At 46.3% G+C, this 15,885-nt stretch overlaps 1 protein-coding gene across 1 annotated transcript in view; it reads right to left on the bottom strand.

The window, feature by feature from the left end:
- Smarcal1 (SNF2 related chromatin remodeling annealing helicase 1) overlaps positions 1-15,885 on the bottom strand; it is a 48,958-nt gene that overhangs the window by 13,209 nt on the left and 19,864 nt on the right. Inside the window, exons 11-15 of the mRNA XM_075951617.1 lie at positions 11,969-12,109; positions 9,376-9,591; positions 5,019-5,089; positions 2,437-2,539; positions 779-961 (exon numbers count right to left, since the gene is read on the bottom strand). Coding sequence (XP_075807732.1) covers positions 779-961; positions 2,437-2,539; positions 5,019-5,089; positions 9,376-9,591; positions 11,969-12,109 — 714 coding nt within the window. The remainder of the gene's footprint in view (positions 1-778; positions 962-2,436; positions 2,540-5,018; positions 5,090-9,375; positions 9,592-11,968; positions 12,110-15,885) is intronic.

The following is a 15,885-nucleotide window of genomic DNA, read 5'->3' as shown; positions in this document are numbered from 1 at the left end:
TATGTAGCCAGTAAAAGCAACACGTCAGAAAATTAGAAGGAAAATAACTTTTTTTTCTGAGACTTGGGAGAAATTTTATGAGTCTTGGATCTGCCACCACGGCTCTCAGCTATCAGTCACGTCAAGGACACCTGGTGTTGTCATTGTCCCTGAGGCCCCCATGGGCAAACAGCTCACAGCGACAGTTAACAAAGGTAGCCCAGGTGAGTTCCTCTGAAGGGTGAGCTGCACATTCCTGGATCTGCACGTGGGCGCTCTGTGCCCCTTTGCTCACAGCTCACTCTTCCAGGACCGCCCCTCAGTGAGACAGAGGCAGTGGTCCCCCAGGGTGCGGGGAAGCCCTGAGAACTGGCCTGCAGACTTCCGGTGCTCGAATAGGACCCAAGAGCAGCAGGCGCAAAGACGGGAGCGAACAGACACAGACAGGACCCAGTGCAAGGGAACAAGGGAACGCGGGCAGAAAATGCCGTCTTTTAAAAATGTATTTATCTTTATGAATATGAATGTTTTCCGTGCATGTATGTGCACTATAATGTGTACCTGGTATTCAAAGAGGCCAGAATATACAGCCTGGGACTGGAGTTACAGACGGTTCTGAGCCACCATTTGGGTGCTGGGAATTGAACCCGGGTCCTCTGGAAGAATAGCTAGTGTTCTTAACTACTGACTATCTCCCCAGCCCCAAGAACATGTCTTCTACCATTCGTTTATGGCCCTTGTATTTCTCAGCCCCGAGCATGCCTGTCCAGGAGGATTCCAGTCAAGTGAGATCCCTTACCCCTGGGTTCCAGAACAGCTCAGCAAACACCACCAGATCAGCTGAGGAGAAGGTGAGGCCCATGTTGGCGGCAGTGATGGACAGCACGGCCACTGAGTGCCCTCTGGACAGCTGGAACTGCTGGCACAGATCCTCACGGTCTGCCGAAGGGGTGGAGCCGTCAATTCGGATGTTCTGAACTTTCTGTAGACAATGGGGGAAACTGAGGTGAGCTGCAAAGGCCCTCGGGCTGCACAGCCAGCTCCTCTCATGTCTCGGTAGGGCCCACAGACAGACCCACTCCGCTCCTCAACCCTCTGCCTCCCGGGTTGGCTCTCCTTTTACAAAACTGAAGGCTGGACTGACACAATTGTTTAATCACATACCATTAGAGAAACAATAGACTGTAGTGATCTTTTGTTTGTGTTTTAACAAATAAAGCTTGCCTGAAGATTGGAGTGCAGAGCTAAGCCACTACAGGCCAGGGAGTCATGGCAAACACCTTTAATCCCAGGACGTGTGAGACAGAGGCAAAGGGATCTCTGTTAGTTCAAGGCCACCCTGGGCCACAGATGAGATTGAATCTGTCTAAAAGAGAAACAGAGCTCACACAAAGGTGATCCCAGCATTTGGGATCCCACGCCTTTAATTCCAGCACTAGGGAGGTGGGAACAGGACATGGCTGAGCAGAGAGAAGAACATAAGGCTGGAGGAGACAGGAGACAGTTGCAGTCTGAGGATGCAGTCAGTCTGAGGACATGCTCATTCCTTTGGTGTGAGATTTGGTAGAGGTAAAAGGTCTCTCTAGTGGCTGACTGCTCTGCTTCTCTGATCTCTCAGCTTTCACCCACTAATACCTGACTCCGGGTTTTTATCATTAAGACCATTTAGGCTGGGCGGCGGTGGTGGTGCACACCTTGAATCCCAGCACATGGGAGGCAGAGTCGTTAATAGAACGAACGAGTTTCAGGACAGCAATGACTGTTTCACAGAGAAACCCTGTCTCAAACAAAACTCTAGCCTCCAGGGACACCGTTGGCCTCATGGGCACTCACACACATATACATAATTAAAAACTAAACAAATCTTAAAAATAAAACAAAAAAAAACCTAGGTCTTGAAACTAATATAGAGAAACTTCCTTAGCAAATGGAGTGGGAGATCCACAGGTGTTACTTTACTCTATATCCCTTAAACACTGAAGCGCAGGTAGTGAAGGAAGATAAAGACAGTTTATGGTCCTAAACTAAAGCAAAAGTGAAGAGGGAGTGAAGGTGTAGGTGTTTCGTTCTAACGACCATCCTTGGGACTTCCTCAGATAGCTTCTGCTCACTCTACCAAGGTCCACCACATGGTACTGGAAAGCCTGAAACAGGGCCGTGCAAATGAAAGGCACCTGGATAGCAGTGAGTAGGACACTCACACAGACACACTACCATTTCCTGGCAGAGAACGGACGAGTCCCTGGAGACACTCGTAAAGCAAGACTCCTGCTTACGCAGGGAGTACGCCAGAACGCCAACTGTGGGAATTCTGTGGGTCCCAAGTGACGACTCCTCAAAAGGCCTTCACGTGGTTTCTAGAAACCACGGCCTCACTTCTGTGCAGTCCTGGCCCAGTGCTCCGCAGAACAAACAGCAGAAGCCGAGACACTACCCTGAACGTCAGAGGGGGCTTACCTTCCTCTCAAGCTCCTTTACAATTGCATCCAGGACCACCTTATGGTGTGCAAACACTAGAAACTTCTCTCGTCCACTCTCCAAAAGGTCCAGGATATATTCACTATTTTTGACAATGATAACAAAGTAGTTAAACATACAACTGCAATTAGCTACCAAAAAGTGATTTCAGGAACCTACCAGGTCCCTGCCTGTTCCTGCCCATTCTCTCCCCTCTCTGAGGGCCAACCTTTGTTCACACCACGTCACACAGGATTTGTGTCGTGTAGATTACTAAAATAACATCAGCCTTCATGTTCGTTGCTACTATCAATTTAATTTGTTTTCAGTACAAACCAAAGTAGGTTAAAGGCTTTTTTGACACAAATCCTGTAAGCTCAACATTGAGAAGACAGAAAAATTTAAGGGGGCTTCTCCACTTCCCTTCTACTGAGGCCACAGATGGCCAACCCCGTAGTTACAGCAGTGCTAATGGAGGTCTTCTCATTCATTTACTTTTCTCTTTGAACCAGTGCACGTTTTTAAAATTATTTATTTAATGAGCATGAGTGTTTACCTACATGTATGAATGTTCACCATGAGTGTGCAGAGCCTACAGAGGTCAGAAGAGGGAGTCAGATCCCCTAAAATAGAGTTATAGACAACTGTGAGGACCCCATGGGTGCTAGGAACCCAATCTAGGTCCTCTACAAGAACAGTCAATGCTCTTAATCACTGGGCCATCTCTCCAGCCCCAACTATGTTTTTTCTTAACTTCATATTTTTATCTACAAGTCTTGGGTCTTAAAGGCAGAGGTGATCTGTACAAATAATTATTGCTTACTTTTGGGGACACAAGAGCCCTCACCCATCCCGTGGTCATCCCTAGATAGGGGCTTGTCTAGGCAGAGCAGCAAGGCCTTCTTTGGGAAGGACAGTGTCCTGTGATACAGGCAGGTCTGGAAAGCCAAATACACTGTCCTGTAAACATCTAAGAATTAGTTTCAGACAAAATTACAACTGCCTGCAGTACCAAATTAGACTTCAGTTTGTAAGCACTGTATTAATAGAATCTAATTATTCTGAGAGACAAAAAATTTGCCGTGATAAAAGTGACAGTTTGTAGCCACAGCACTGACAAACCACAGGGCCACAGAACCGATTTGGTCAGCTCCTAAAACCTCTGGCCCCAGCTTTTCTAAGGACCCCTTCCCCTCTCCACACTGACATGGCTGAGCTGCTCTGCTCATTCAGGTTCCCTTTTCATTACCAGAATGGACACATTGGCTACTGCAAGACTGCTGTCTGTCTCACGGAAAGATGCCCGTAACACAGAAAACAGACAGCAGCGAAAAGGGGGAAGAGAAGCAGCCGGCAGACGAAATGTTTTTTTTTTTTTTTTAAATATTTATTTATTTATTATGTATACAATGTTCTGTCTGTGTATATGCCTGAAGGCCAGAAGAGGGCACCAGACCCCATTACAGATGGTTGTGAGCCACCATGTGATTGCTGGGAATTGAACTCAGGACCTTTGGAAGAGCAGGCAATGCTCTTAACCTCTGAGCCATCTCTCCAGCCCACGAAATGTTTTTTTATTTCAGTCTAATTCTCCTCATTAGACACGTGTGACCTGAGTCCAGCGGCTCACATGAGATTTGCTCAGTACCTACACTTTTAAAAACTGGCCAATAGTCACTCTCCAGAGTCAACTGAGGCTCTGAGTGTGAGATACACCGAAGTGGAAAGTGTTCAGAAACAAAGCGCTGCACATTTTGGACAGGATTGTGACAAGGCAACATGGCCAGACTTAAACCTGGGGTGCATTTCCATGTAGTGGGCTTGCTCACTCTGTACACGGCTCTGGGCTTGAGCTCCGGCATTGCAAGAACCAAAGAAAACCACTATGAACCAATCAACGAATGAGGATTTGTTTCACGGTTATATTCGAATTCTAGGGGAAATGGATGGTTGTGGGCCTAAGCTGAAGAAAGTTCCCTCACAGACCCTGGGTTTGTAGGGCACGAGGCAAAGAACTGGCCCCCCTTGTCCTCCATCGCTCAGCAGCACATAAGAGATGGTCAGCAGGGGCAATTTAGGGACAGGTGGGTTGGGCAGGGGAACTGGGGGGAAGAACACAAGGGCCAGGCAGGTTCCTCTCTCAGTCTCACAGCCGGTGAGGCACCACTTGGCGCATGTGAATCGCTTTCACTATGAACGTGAATGAATCACTTGGGCCATTATCCCTCCAACACCATGTGACGTTGAGCAATGAAAAACATCAGGCAAAGTGGACACCGTTAGGGTTGCCTCAAGTTCAAGGCAGTGATGTGCACACGTGTGCCTGTGTGTGGCGGTCAGAGGGTAAACCTGCCGTCTTCCTCAGTCAGGACAGGTCTCTTACTGAACCCGGAGATCACTGACTGGGCTAGGCTGGCTGGCTAGCAAGCGGCCAGCATCTGTCTGTCGCTGCCACACAGCTGGGTGACATGGCCACTGGCTTTCTCAGGTCCACACACTCACGGGGCATCTTCCTATCCCACCCCACAATCACTGCTTTTAAAATGAGAGGTAACAAAAGCTGAACACTGGCAACGGCTTACATGACACAGGGGATTTTCGCTTCTGCTGTTCTGTTGAAGAAGACAATGAGGGCTTCTTTCTGCTGCTGCTTCTGTGGGAAGAGGAGATGAGAGTTGAAAGACCTACTCTCAGCACTCGGGAATTAGGGACCCAGCTGGACCCGAACTCTTATGTTTTCCCCATTTTAGCAACTATAGTCTAGAACATTTCAAAACCATTACTCAAGGGTTTGTATGATTCCAATTCTTCTTTAAAAATACATCTGTTAGGCTAGGGAGATGCTCAGTGGTTAAGAGCACTTACTTCTCTTCCATATGATCCGGGTTCAATTCCCAGTACTCACATGGTGGCTCCTAGCATCTGTAACCCCAGTCCCAGGGAATCCGACACCCTCTTCTAGCCTCCACAGGCTCACATGTAGTACAAAAATAATGTAGACAAATCACCCATCCATACAGAATGAAATAATAAGGGGTGGTGGTGGCAAGGCTGGTGCATTGGCTCAGCAGTTCAGAGTACTTGTTGCTCATGCAGAGTACCCCAGCTTGGTTCCCAGCACCCACATGATGGCTCACAACCATCTGTAACTCCAGTTACGGTGTATCCAATGTTCCCTTTTGATTCCTTTGGGCATCAAGTATGCATGTGGTGCACACACAGGTAAAACACTCATGAATAAAAACATGAATAAGTCTAATAAATTAAAAATATTATTCCTTATTACATAATATACGTTCATATCTAGTTATATACAAATATGCTTCATACAAAACATATGTAGGCATATAAATTATATTTTATATAGAATGACCATATATGGGCATATATAAATATATATGTGTGTGTATATATATGTGTGTGTGTGTGTTTCAAAGTATACAGCAGAAGTAGAGTTTCTAGGGAGCTCAAATATCTGGGCTTGGAACCTGATGGTAAGAATTCAGTAGCTAATACATATAGTCACAAGTATTCAATAAATCCCACTTATTATGAGTGTTTACCTTTATTTTTATTCTACACAGCAGACATCTATTATATTGACATCTACTGTATTTCTTATTCTCTTTTTGCAAAACTGGGGCTCAAACCCACAGACCTGCACATGCTAAACAAGTACTCTACCCCTGAGCTACATCCATAGCCTTGGTGGTTTTTTTGTTTTTTGTTTTGTTTTGGTTTTTTCAAGACAGGGTTTCTCTGTAGCTTTGAAGCCTGTCCTGGAACTAGCTCTAGTAGACCAGGTTGGCCTTGAACTCACAGAGATCCGCCTGCCTCTGCTCCAGAGTACTGGGATTAAAGGTTTGTGCCACCACACCCAGTGCCTTGGTGTTTTTAATGTGTGAGAAATCAATAGTTTTATCTTTAAAAAGAAAAGAAAAACTTTATCAAATTGAGTAGATATCATACTATCCATTAATGGTCTCACTTCTTTTCTAGTGTGGGCAAGGGGTTTTGAAACAACTTGTACCCTTTGTTCCTTGGCTCCTAGACTCTTTTTTTTTTTAAATTTTTTTTAATTAATTTATTTATTTTGTATACAATATTCTGTCTGTGTGTATGCCTGCAGGCAAGAAAGGGCACCAGACCCAATTACAGATGGTTGTGAGCCACCATGTGGTTGCTGGGAATTGAACTCAGGACCTTTGGAAGAGCAGGCAATGCTCTTAACCTCTGAGCCATCTCTCCAGCCCCCTAGACTCTTACTAAAATGGATGCACTGCGGTTCTCAGATATCTTGTCTTGCTAAATGACAAGGGAGAAAGGATGCTGTCACTGGGACTCTGCATAGGCCTGCTTCATTTTCTAATCAGAAACCAGCTTCAGACAAAGGCCGTGATAGCCGGTTTTCCTCAGCCTTTAAGGAAACGTTTCCAGCCGGGCGATGGTGGCGCACGCCTTTAATCCCAGCACTCGGGAGGCAGAGGCAGGCGGATCTCTGTGAGTTCGAGACCAGCCTGGTCTACAGAGCTAGTTCCAGGACAGGCTCCAAAGCCACAGAGAAACCCTGTCTCGAAAAACCAAAAAAAAAAAAAAAAAAAAAAAAAAAAAAAAAAAAAAAAAAAAAAAAAAGGAAACGTTTCCAGCTGAAAAATGAGAAAAGTTTTCATGATAACGGATTTTATAAACTGGCCGCTTGGCCTTCACTTGTTCATACGAAGGTCTGAATATAAATCTGTGGAGAGGTGTGAATGGACAAAGAACCAGCACTTGACAGGCAAGCCTGCAGGGCCTGCCGGAGTGTCCATGATGGAGGCTGAGAGGTGCTTGGGGCTAAAAGTAATGAGAACAGGGTACTTCTGCTGAGTCTCGAGTCTCCTTATTTGTCTAAAACTATGATAGCATGGCTCCGTTTAACCTCACTGACTCAGAGTTTCACAGCTGGCGGGGTTTGTCTGGAGACACTTTCCACTGGCCAGCCACTGCTGCGTCTGCTTCCTGAAGGAAGCTAAGCCTTTGATTTGCAGCAGACTGCCGAGGGGGAGGGGGGCAGGTCTCAGGTTCTGGGCTGGAGGCTGGAAAACCTTCACTGAGCTCAGACTTCACTTCCGTCATCTCCGAAAAGGGAGTGAGAAGTCTGCAGCATCTAAGACAAGGGTGATAGTCACCAGCAGGCAGAACTCCAGGTAACTGACACAACCCTCATCGATCTCCAGCACCCTGTTCCAATTATGGAAACATTAAAATATCCCCTCCAAGACAGGGGATTTGTATGGCTGACTACCCAGCGCTCATAATTGTCATGGCTTATCTTAAATTTTACTAATAGAATGCTATGTTATTAGCTTGATATGAAGTCAAAGTTTCAGGCTGCATGTGAAATAATATACGGCACACTTAAAGAGCCATATGCACACGGTACAGGTTTAAAAGCTGCTCACACAACTGCTGAACTAACCAGAGTACCCAAGTGCTTTGCTTCATTCTTGTTCCTTTTGGCTGCCCTACCTGTCAGTGTGTTTTCTTCCTCAACTCAAAAGCTGACTGTCCTCCCTCCCTCCCTCTCTGTTTTTTTGTTTTTGTTTCTAAACCAGTTGTTCCAAAGGCAGACCAGGTATTAGCGAGAAACGCTAAAGGCCTTGCTCCATTCACACATACAACAAACACCACCATAAGTAGCAAAACTGTATCTTTTTTTTTTTTTTTTTTGGTTTTTCGAGACAGGGTTTCTCTGTCCTGGAACTAGCTCTTGTAGACCAGGCTGGTCTCAAACTCACAGAGATCCGCCTGCCTCTGCCTCCCAAGTGCTGGGATTAAAGGCGTGCGCCACCACCGCCCAGCTCCAAAACTGTATCTTTGAATCTAAAATTACTGCAGGCCTGTCTCCCTGCTAACATTATATTTGCTGTTCTTATTCACTGGTCAGGCAGTAAGGACACACCTAGAAGGTAGAAGCAGGTGGATCTCTGTGAGTTCCAGGACAGCCAGGTCCACATAGTGAGGCCCTGTCTCAAAAGCAAGTTATGGGCTGGGTGAGCTCAGTAGTAAAGCACACATTCAGCACGAGCAAGGCTCTGGGTTTAATCCACAGCACAGCCCCCGCAACCCCCTGCAAAAAAGTACGTAAAATTTATAAATAAAGTTTCTATTCACTGAATTTTATTTGTAGAAATCACCAAGATTGATTTTTCAGTGACAGAGCCTCTTGTGTTACCAAACTATAACTTCAGAGCACTGCCCTAACTGGACATAGTGGCATACACCTGCAATCTCAGCCATCAGCAGAGGCAGGAGGATTATAAGTTGGAGACTAGCTTGGGTTATAAGCAAGACCCTGTCTCGAAAGGAAAACCAAACCAGCAGCACCACAACAAAAAGAACATGATCCATTATGTCCACATAAAATGGAAAATTACCGCAGGACCATTCCTCCCTTTCTCTGGGAATTCAGGTTACTACATGTGATTAAGCACACATTAAACATGGTATGACAACTCACCAGGGCTTCCTCTAGCCTGCCCCATTTGCTTCTCCCACCATAATACTGAAAACATTGCACACTTTATCTCTTGTCATTTTGGGGCATTCTGTCACTTCTCAGAGGCTGACATCTCAGCAGTGACTCACTGTCTTTGGGGGACTATGGGGAACAGATGATTTGTGATGATTGTTTATTTTCTTGCTAATGAGAAGTATAAGGCTGGCATAGAGTTCTTCCCAGCACTTCCGTCAGTACGACACTGAAGAAGAGCATGGGTCCACACTGGCATACTCACATGCTCCCTACACACACACACACACACGCACGCACGCACGCACGCACGGCCAGGCTCTTCTTGCTCTAGTTAGAAAAGTCATGTCTGGAGAACTCAGGGCACACGCACAGAGCAGCTTCCGGAAGGACACCTGGGGAAGCACCCACGCCACAGTCCCACTCACCGTGTTGTTCTTGGTCATCTCTTTGGCTGCTGCATCTAGAGCTGCCTTGGCCCTGGTGCTGATCCGACCAGGGTTGACCACCACCATCTTGCGCTGCTTGGCGGGGAGCTGGGAGAGGACATCGGATTTGAGCCGCCGCAGCATGATGGCCTCCTCCAGCAGCAGCTTCAGCTCGCCCAGGTTGGAGGAGCCCGAGTAGTCCCAGCCCCAAGGGAGCTAGAGAAAGAGAGGACAACTTCAGCCTTGGCGCTCCAGACAGCACTGCGTTCAGACAAACTCAAGGGGCTTTACAAGACTAAATGAACCCCAACTGAGACAGATGAGGATAGAAAGGATGTGGGGAAAGCCAGGCATGAGATAAACTGAAAACCAACGTCACAGTCGCCCACCATTTGAAACTAACATTTCTATCAGTTTAAGTGACTGATGTTTGGCTTTGAAAAGCCCAGAACATAGGTTTGTGCTGGTCTGGCTGAAACCAGATCAAAGTTTTAGAATCCAGGGTCCCCTCCAGCAGCTCATAGCTTGAGAGCTCAGATTCCACTCCCTCTCATATAGCTACAGAAGATATGAGAAACTAAAATAAAATCCCTAGCTGGGTGGGAATGAGTAGAAGTGGAGCATCTGCCTGGCTCCACTTGGGTTTGAACCCATCAATCAATCAATCAATCAATCAATCAATCAGATATCAACCAACCAATCATCAGTTACGTCCTATCCTTCCCCAGTACTCTTCCGATCTCTATGCGGAACGCCAGAGAGCACGGGTCTCTGCTGCTCTGCAGATTCCCAACGCCTCACCTCCCCCTGATGCCTCTAGACAGTCACTGGGTATCAAGTGAGCTTGGTTCAGGGTGCTTTCTCTAGCGAGGTCTCCTAGTGCAGAGAGGGGAAACATCTTGCCCCCTGGGCTATACTTTAGAACAAACTTGGGAAGATGTGAATATCATAATTAACTTGGATATCTTGCCTCCAGTTTAATATTCTTACCTCTTAACTTTATAGATTAAAACTGAATAATGCTAAAAATAACGCTGAAAGATTTTAAGCTGGAATAATCACATTCTAACAAGGTCTCATGCACTGGGCTGGGTGGAATAAAGGACAGGAGGAAGACACAGACACTGTCCACACCTATGGTTTGTTGAGGTGAGGAAAGAGAGCAGGGAGGCGAATAAGCGGGACTGGAGGATGGAGCCTCATAATGTCCAGACCCCTCTGGAACAGAGGAAGGGGCGATGGGGTCGGAAGGATGAACTCCACCTCAGGCCTCCCAGTGGGTGCTAGCTAGCGAGCTGAGGGAGGGATCCTAGTCAGAAAGCAGCAAAGAGGACTGAAGTAAAAACAACACAGGGAATTTATAAACAACCCACTCTGGACACAGTCATGGAGAAAGAAAGCTGCAGACTGTGTTAATGGAATATGTGACTTCTGAAGACATTCAATAACTGAGAAGCTACCTTAACGACAATCTAACCAGTCCATCATTAAACTCTGCAAAACACTAGAACTTATACGTACTTTGTGAGTAAATGGAAATGCTTTTAAAATGTCTCATTTTTAAAGTAGTTTAAAAATATGGGAAGCAATCATGAATTCACATAGCAGGGGTTTCTCATAGAGTGTTCATGAGTAACTGCAGCCATTTCTCCAAAGTATCAGTGTCTCTGATGTAAACAGGGCTCAGTATAGGTGTGGTTTGACCTCAGCACACATTACTAAGGTCTGAGCTGGGGAGGACTGAGAAACGGTGACCCTGATGACACCACATTCCTGTCTGCAGCACTCACTCTCCCAACCCTGGACAACTGTGCAGACGGCAGGCTTGGAGTCACTTCAGGGATTGACTTATGGGTCAGGGGCCACCACTTAGGAGCACGGGCTTGCAGAGAAGCCCTCCCAGGACAGCCTGAAACTGTTCTACCAATACCACTCTGTTCTACCTGCTCCAAGGTTCTGCATGGTCTTTTTGGAGATGACTTCCTCCCAGGCCAGAAACCCTCATTCACCTGCTTTCTTGGCTCTGCCTGGGAGCTTCCCTCTAACACGCCTCAGTGCCTTTTCTGGGGCTGCTTCTGGTGTGGACTTTGCTCCTACAGCCCAGGCTGCAAGCCTTGCACAGGAGCTGTAAGCTGGACCCAGACAGCACCACTCAGAGCCTCACATATCTGTGCAGTAACTACTGGACCCTTTCCTAGAGAATCAGAAATCATTACAAGTGTTAAAACTTGGAAGGACAGGGCTGGAGAGATGGCTCAGAGGTTAAGAGCACTGGCTAGTCTTTCAGAGGCCACGAGTTCAATTCCCAGCAGCCACAAGATGACTCACAACCATCTACAATGAGATCTGGTGCCCTCTTCTGGCATGCAGGCACACTGGCATGCAGTCAGAACACTGTATATATAGTAAATAAACTAATTAGGACGGATTTCATCTTGCCTTTGAAAGTACTCAAAAGTCAAAGTTAGAGGCAAACTATAATGAAATTTTCATCTGGTTTTCTGGCCCATTTCTTGGTTCCTATCAAGGAACAGAAAGAAAATTGTCATGAAGGTAGAAGACTAGGGGGCGATGGAGACGAGAGAATGAATACCCGCTTGGCGTCACAGTAGCGCAGTCCAAAGGCATGAAACTGGGGGAAGAACGTTGGCTTGACAGCAATGATCTGTGTGTAGAGCTCTGCAGGCCGGGACATGGCGGGGGTGCCCGACAGCAGGATCGCTCTCTTGGCAACCTAAGGATGAAACAACCAAAGATGCTCTCAGTATAGTGAGGAGGAAACGATGGAGACCCATACCCCTGAGAGATCCCTTAATACGAAATATCCAAAATGCTGCCACGAGGCAGAGGCTGGATGCCCCACACCCTACCCCAAGAGCAGCAGAGCCCCCTGGATTGCAGCAGCTTCATCTTTTACTTCCTAGGCTCTATCACTGCTGGATGTACTTTAAGTATATACATTTTAATTGGGTGTGTGTGTGTATAAGTGTTTGAATGTATATGAGTATGTGTGTGCACATGTGAGTGTGTGTGAGTGTGTGTATGAGTATGTGTGTGCACGTGTGAGTGTGTGTATGAGTATGTGTGTGCACGTGTGAGTGTGTGTATGAGTATGTGTGTGCACGTGTGAGTGTGTGTATGAGTATGTGTGTGCACATGCGAGTGTGTGTATGAGTATGTGTGTGCACATGCGAGTGTGTGTATGAGTATGTGTGTGTATGTGAGTGTGTGTGTGAGTATGTGTGTGCACATGCGAGTGTGTGTATGAGTATGTGTGTGCACGTGCGAGTGTGTGTGAGTGAGCGTGTATGTGTGTGTGAAGGTCATCAGATAATACAGCCGGAGTTGCAGGTGGCTGTGCACAGCACAACCCTGGGAGAGCAGCACGTGCCCTTCACCACTGAGCCTTCTCTCCAGGCCGTACTTAACAACGAGCCTCACTCCAGAACTGTGTGATCTCTAGATCAGGGCACTCTAGCCGGAGAAAAAGACCATGCGTTGTAAAATCCAAATGGCGCTGCAAATGTAAGCGGTCAGATGTCAACTGTCAATTCTTCAGTCCCTCCTAGCTGTTGTCACAGCACTGACACTTCCTGAACTCTCTTTACTGTGGCCCTCGCTTGACTGCAAAACTCTTGAGATTGTGACGGCTATTCTTGGTTGTCAATGTGACTACATCTGGAATTACCTAAAGCCCAAATGGTTAGGCACACCTGTGAGAAACTTTTATCTTAATCAAATCATTTGATAGGAGAAAACCCACTTCTAATTCAAAAGGCAGGAAGATCCACCTTTAATCTGGGCCACACCTTCTGCTGGCAGCCTGTACAAGACGTGGAAAAAGGAAGCTTGCTCTCACTACTGGATTCCTGGAACTTCCATTGGTTTACAGACAACCAATGTTGGAATAGCTAGACAACAGTCTGTAAACCACTCTAATAAATCACACACACACGCACACACACGCGCACACACACACACACACACACACACACACTTTGTAATTTCTGTTGCCCGAGAAAGTAGGAACTGGGCTGTTCCTACTTTCTGTGGCACAAAATAGGTAATCAATGTATACTACATACTGAGAAAAATTCAGAGGAAAGCTAGTGTTAGTGTCGAAGGGAACATGAAGTAAACATGAGGGGTCCAGAGCTGGAACAAAGCAGGGAGACCAATAGGCCTGAATTCTCTGCAGAACAGACTTCTGATATCAAGTTAAATTTATCATAATGACCCTGCTAGTATCAAGAGTAAATGACAGAGACAGCCTGTATAGAAGCCCCTAGCTCAGTGGTTCTCAACCTTCCTAAAGCTGTGACCCTTTAATACAGTTTCTCGTGCTGTGGTGATGCCCAACCATAAAATTATTTTGTTGCTACTTCATAACTGTAATTTTTCTGCTATATGAATCATAATGTAAGTATCTGAAATGCAGACAACCTGATGTGTGATCCCCGTGAAAGGATCACTTTCCTGCTCCCCCGCCTAAAGGGGTTGCCACCCACAGGCTAAGAACCTAGCTTACAACTAGCTGATAATGGGAAATGCTTCTGTATATATTGTATGCACATATTCATGTGGTATGTGCACTGATATGGAGGTGCACACGGGTGACGTGTACACGGAGGCCAATGTCATGCCATGTGTCTTTTCTACTCACTGTTTCCTTCCTTTCTGACACAGGGTCTTATCCATCTGGCTGAGCCGTCAGGCCAACGAGCTGAGGGTTCACCTGACTTTGCTCAAAACCCAGTGCTGCAGATTCAAACTCAGGTGTCCACGCTTGCTCTGCGTGTGAGTATCCTGCAGGGCTTGTGATGCTCAGCTCCGAGGAACCGTCCTAAACAGCCAGCTGCCCTCAGTGTCTGCTCGTCAGCTGCGTTACCTTCCCAACCCCAGGCAGAGTTCTTTACGTCATCTCGCTGTCTTTCCTTGGCCAGGGGAGTTGACTACACAGAGTTAAATTTAGCATTGATTTATATCATTTTATACATCTTTATTTTCCTGCACGTGGTTTTCTCAGAGATAGACCAAGCATGGCAGCTATTTTCAGGTGGGCACAGATCAAAGGCCTCGTGGATGACTGACAGTTTTGGGTCAGAACAGGAAGCAGGTTGCATCATTCCTTAGCTGATGAGATGCCGCTCTGGTTGCTTCTCAAAGTCAGCCATTTCCTTTTCTGCAGTGCACTCTCTGCTTTTCAGCACCTACATTCCCCTCCTTAGTCCTTCTCCTATCACTTCAGTCTGGGAAATGTATGAGAGAATTGACTATTGACTCTTCCCGGGGGAACCTGCTGCCTGGTCTGGAAGCTGGTTTAGCCCAGGCTCCATCTCCAGGCAAACACGAGCATTGGGAGCACATTCCAGATGGGCAGATGTCTCCTAGTGAAACTCTCTGTTTCTACTTTAGTTTTTTGTCTTTTACCACTTTCCTTTAAATAGGCTAAACTCACAGTCTTCTACAGACATCATTCAAGATGCCATTGTTACTTTAATGAGTCTGCATCAAACTGTGCAGGAAATCATAGCCAGAAACCTTCAATGGCAGTGGTTGAGAAGGCAGACGAGCATCTTGAGAATTGTGTCTCGTGTATTTATGAGGAATCCTCTTTCCTCCATGGTTGTAGAACAATATACCATTCTGAGCTTTAATGCTATAGTGAATATACAACACATAGTATATTTGTTATATAATGTACCCTTCTGAGTGTTAAGGCTTGTGTATTATAAATATTATTAAGACAGCATACATACTAAAATTAAGTACTGTGGTAGATTAGTTTTTTCTTGGAAGAACAGTCTATTTCTTCCCAAACATTAGACTCCAATAATTCCCTCTGAAGCTTGATTCTGTAACGAACTTGAGGAAATAAGAATGGCTGGACACAGGGACCCCTTCCTTGTCATATGGGGCGAAAAGAGATCTACCACTGGACGCCTTCTCTCCCCTGTGCCTCTGTAAGGTAAGGAAGCCCCTCTCGCCCATGCAGCCTCTGTATCCTGGGAAAAGAAGGTCACTGCAGTGCTGGGCATGAAAGCTTCAGTTTGGGGACAAATCCAAAGAGAACAAAGGATACACATTGTGGCAGGTTTATAAACAGAATGCTGTACGTAAGAATGAGGTAGCCATTTAGGATGGCATGCAATGATTTTCAGGGCACACAATCCAGGGGAAGATAACAGATATAAAGCAGAGGTTGATATAAAACTAGGCGTGGGGAACGGATGAAGTCCTGAGTGAACGTCAAGGACCCCAGTGCCAAACCCATGGGAATGGCAAAGCCTTCCCTGGTTTAGGTTGGGGAAATGACAAAGCCATCCCCTTGTCTAAGCACTGCTGCTAAGAGGATTGGCCTTTAGCTAAAATCAGTGTATTCGGAAGCTATTAACCCTAGCTGCCTCCTCCAGATGACTGCAACCTGAGAATGTTCCTCCACGGAGCCTTCCTACAGAGACGGGCTAACCACTCTCCTCCTCCAGCTGCATACAATAAACCCACAGAGAT

Source organism: Microtus pennsylvanicus, chromosome 17, assembly GCF_037038515.1.
Source record: "Microtus pennsylvanicus isolate mMicPen1 chromosome 17, mMicPen1.hap1, whole genome shotgun sequence".
Lineage (NCBI taxonomy): Eukaryota > Metazoa > Chordata > Mammalia > Rodentia > Cricetidae > Microtus > Microtus pennsylvanicus.
The sequence above is the reverse complement of the archived record's forward strand: the minus strand, read 5'-3'. Positions and strand labels throughout refer to the sequence as shown.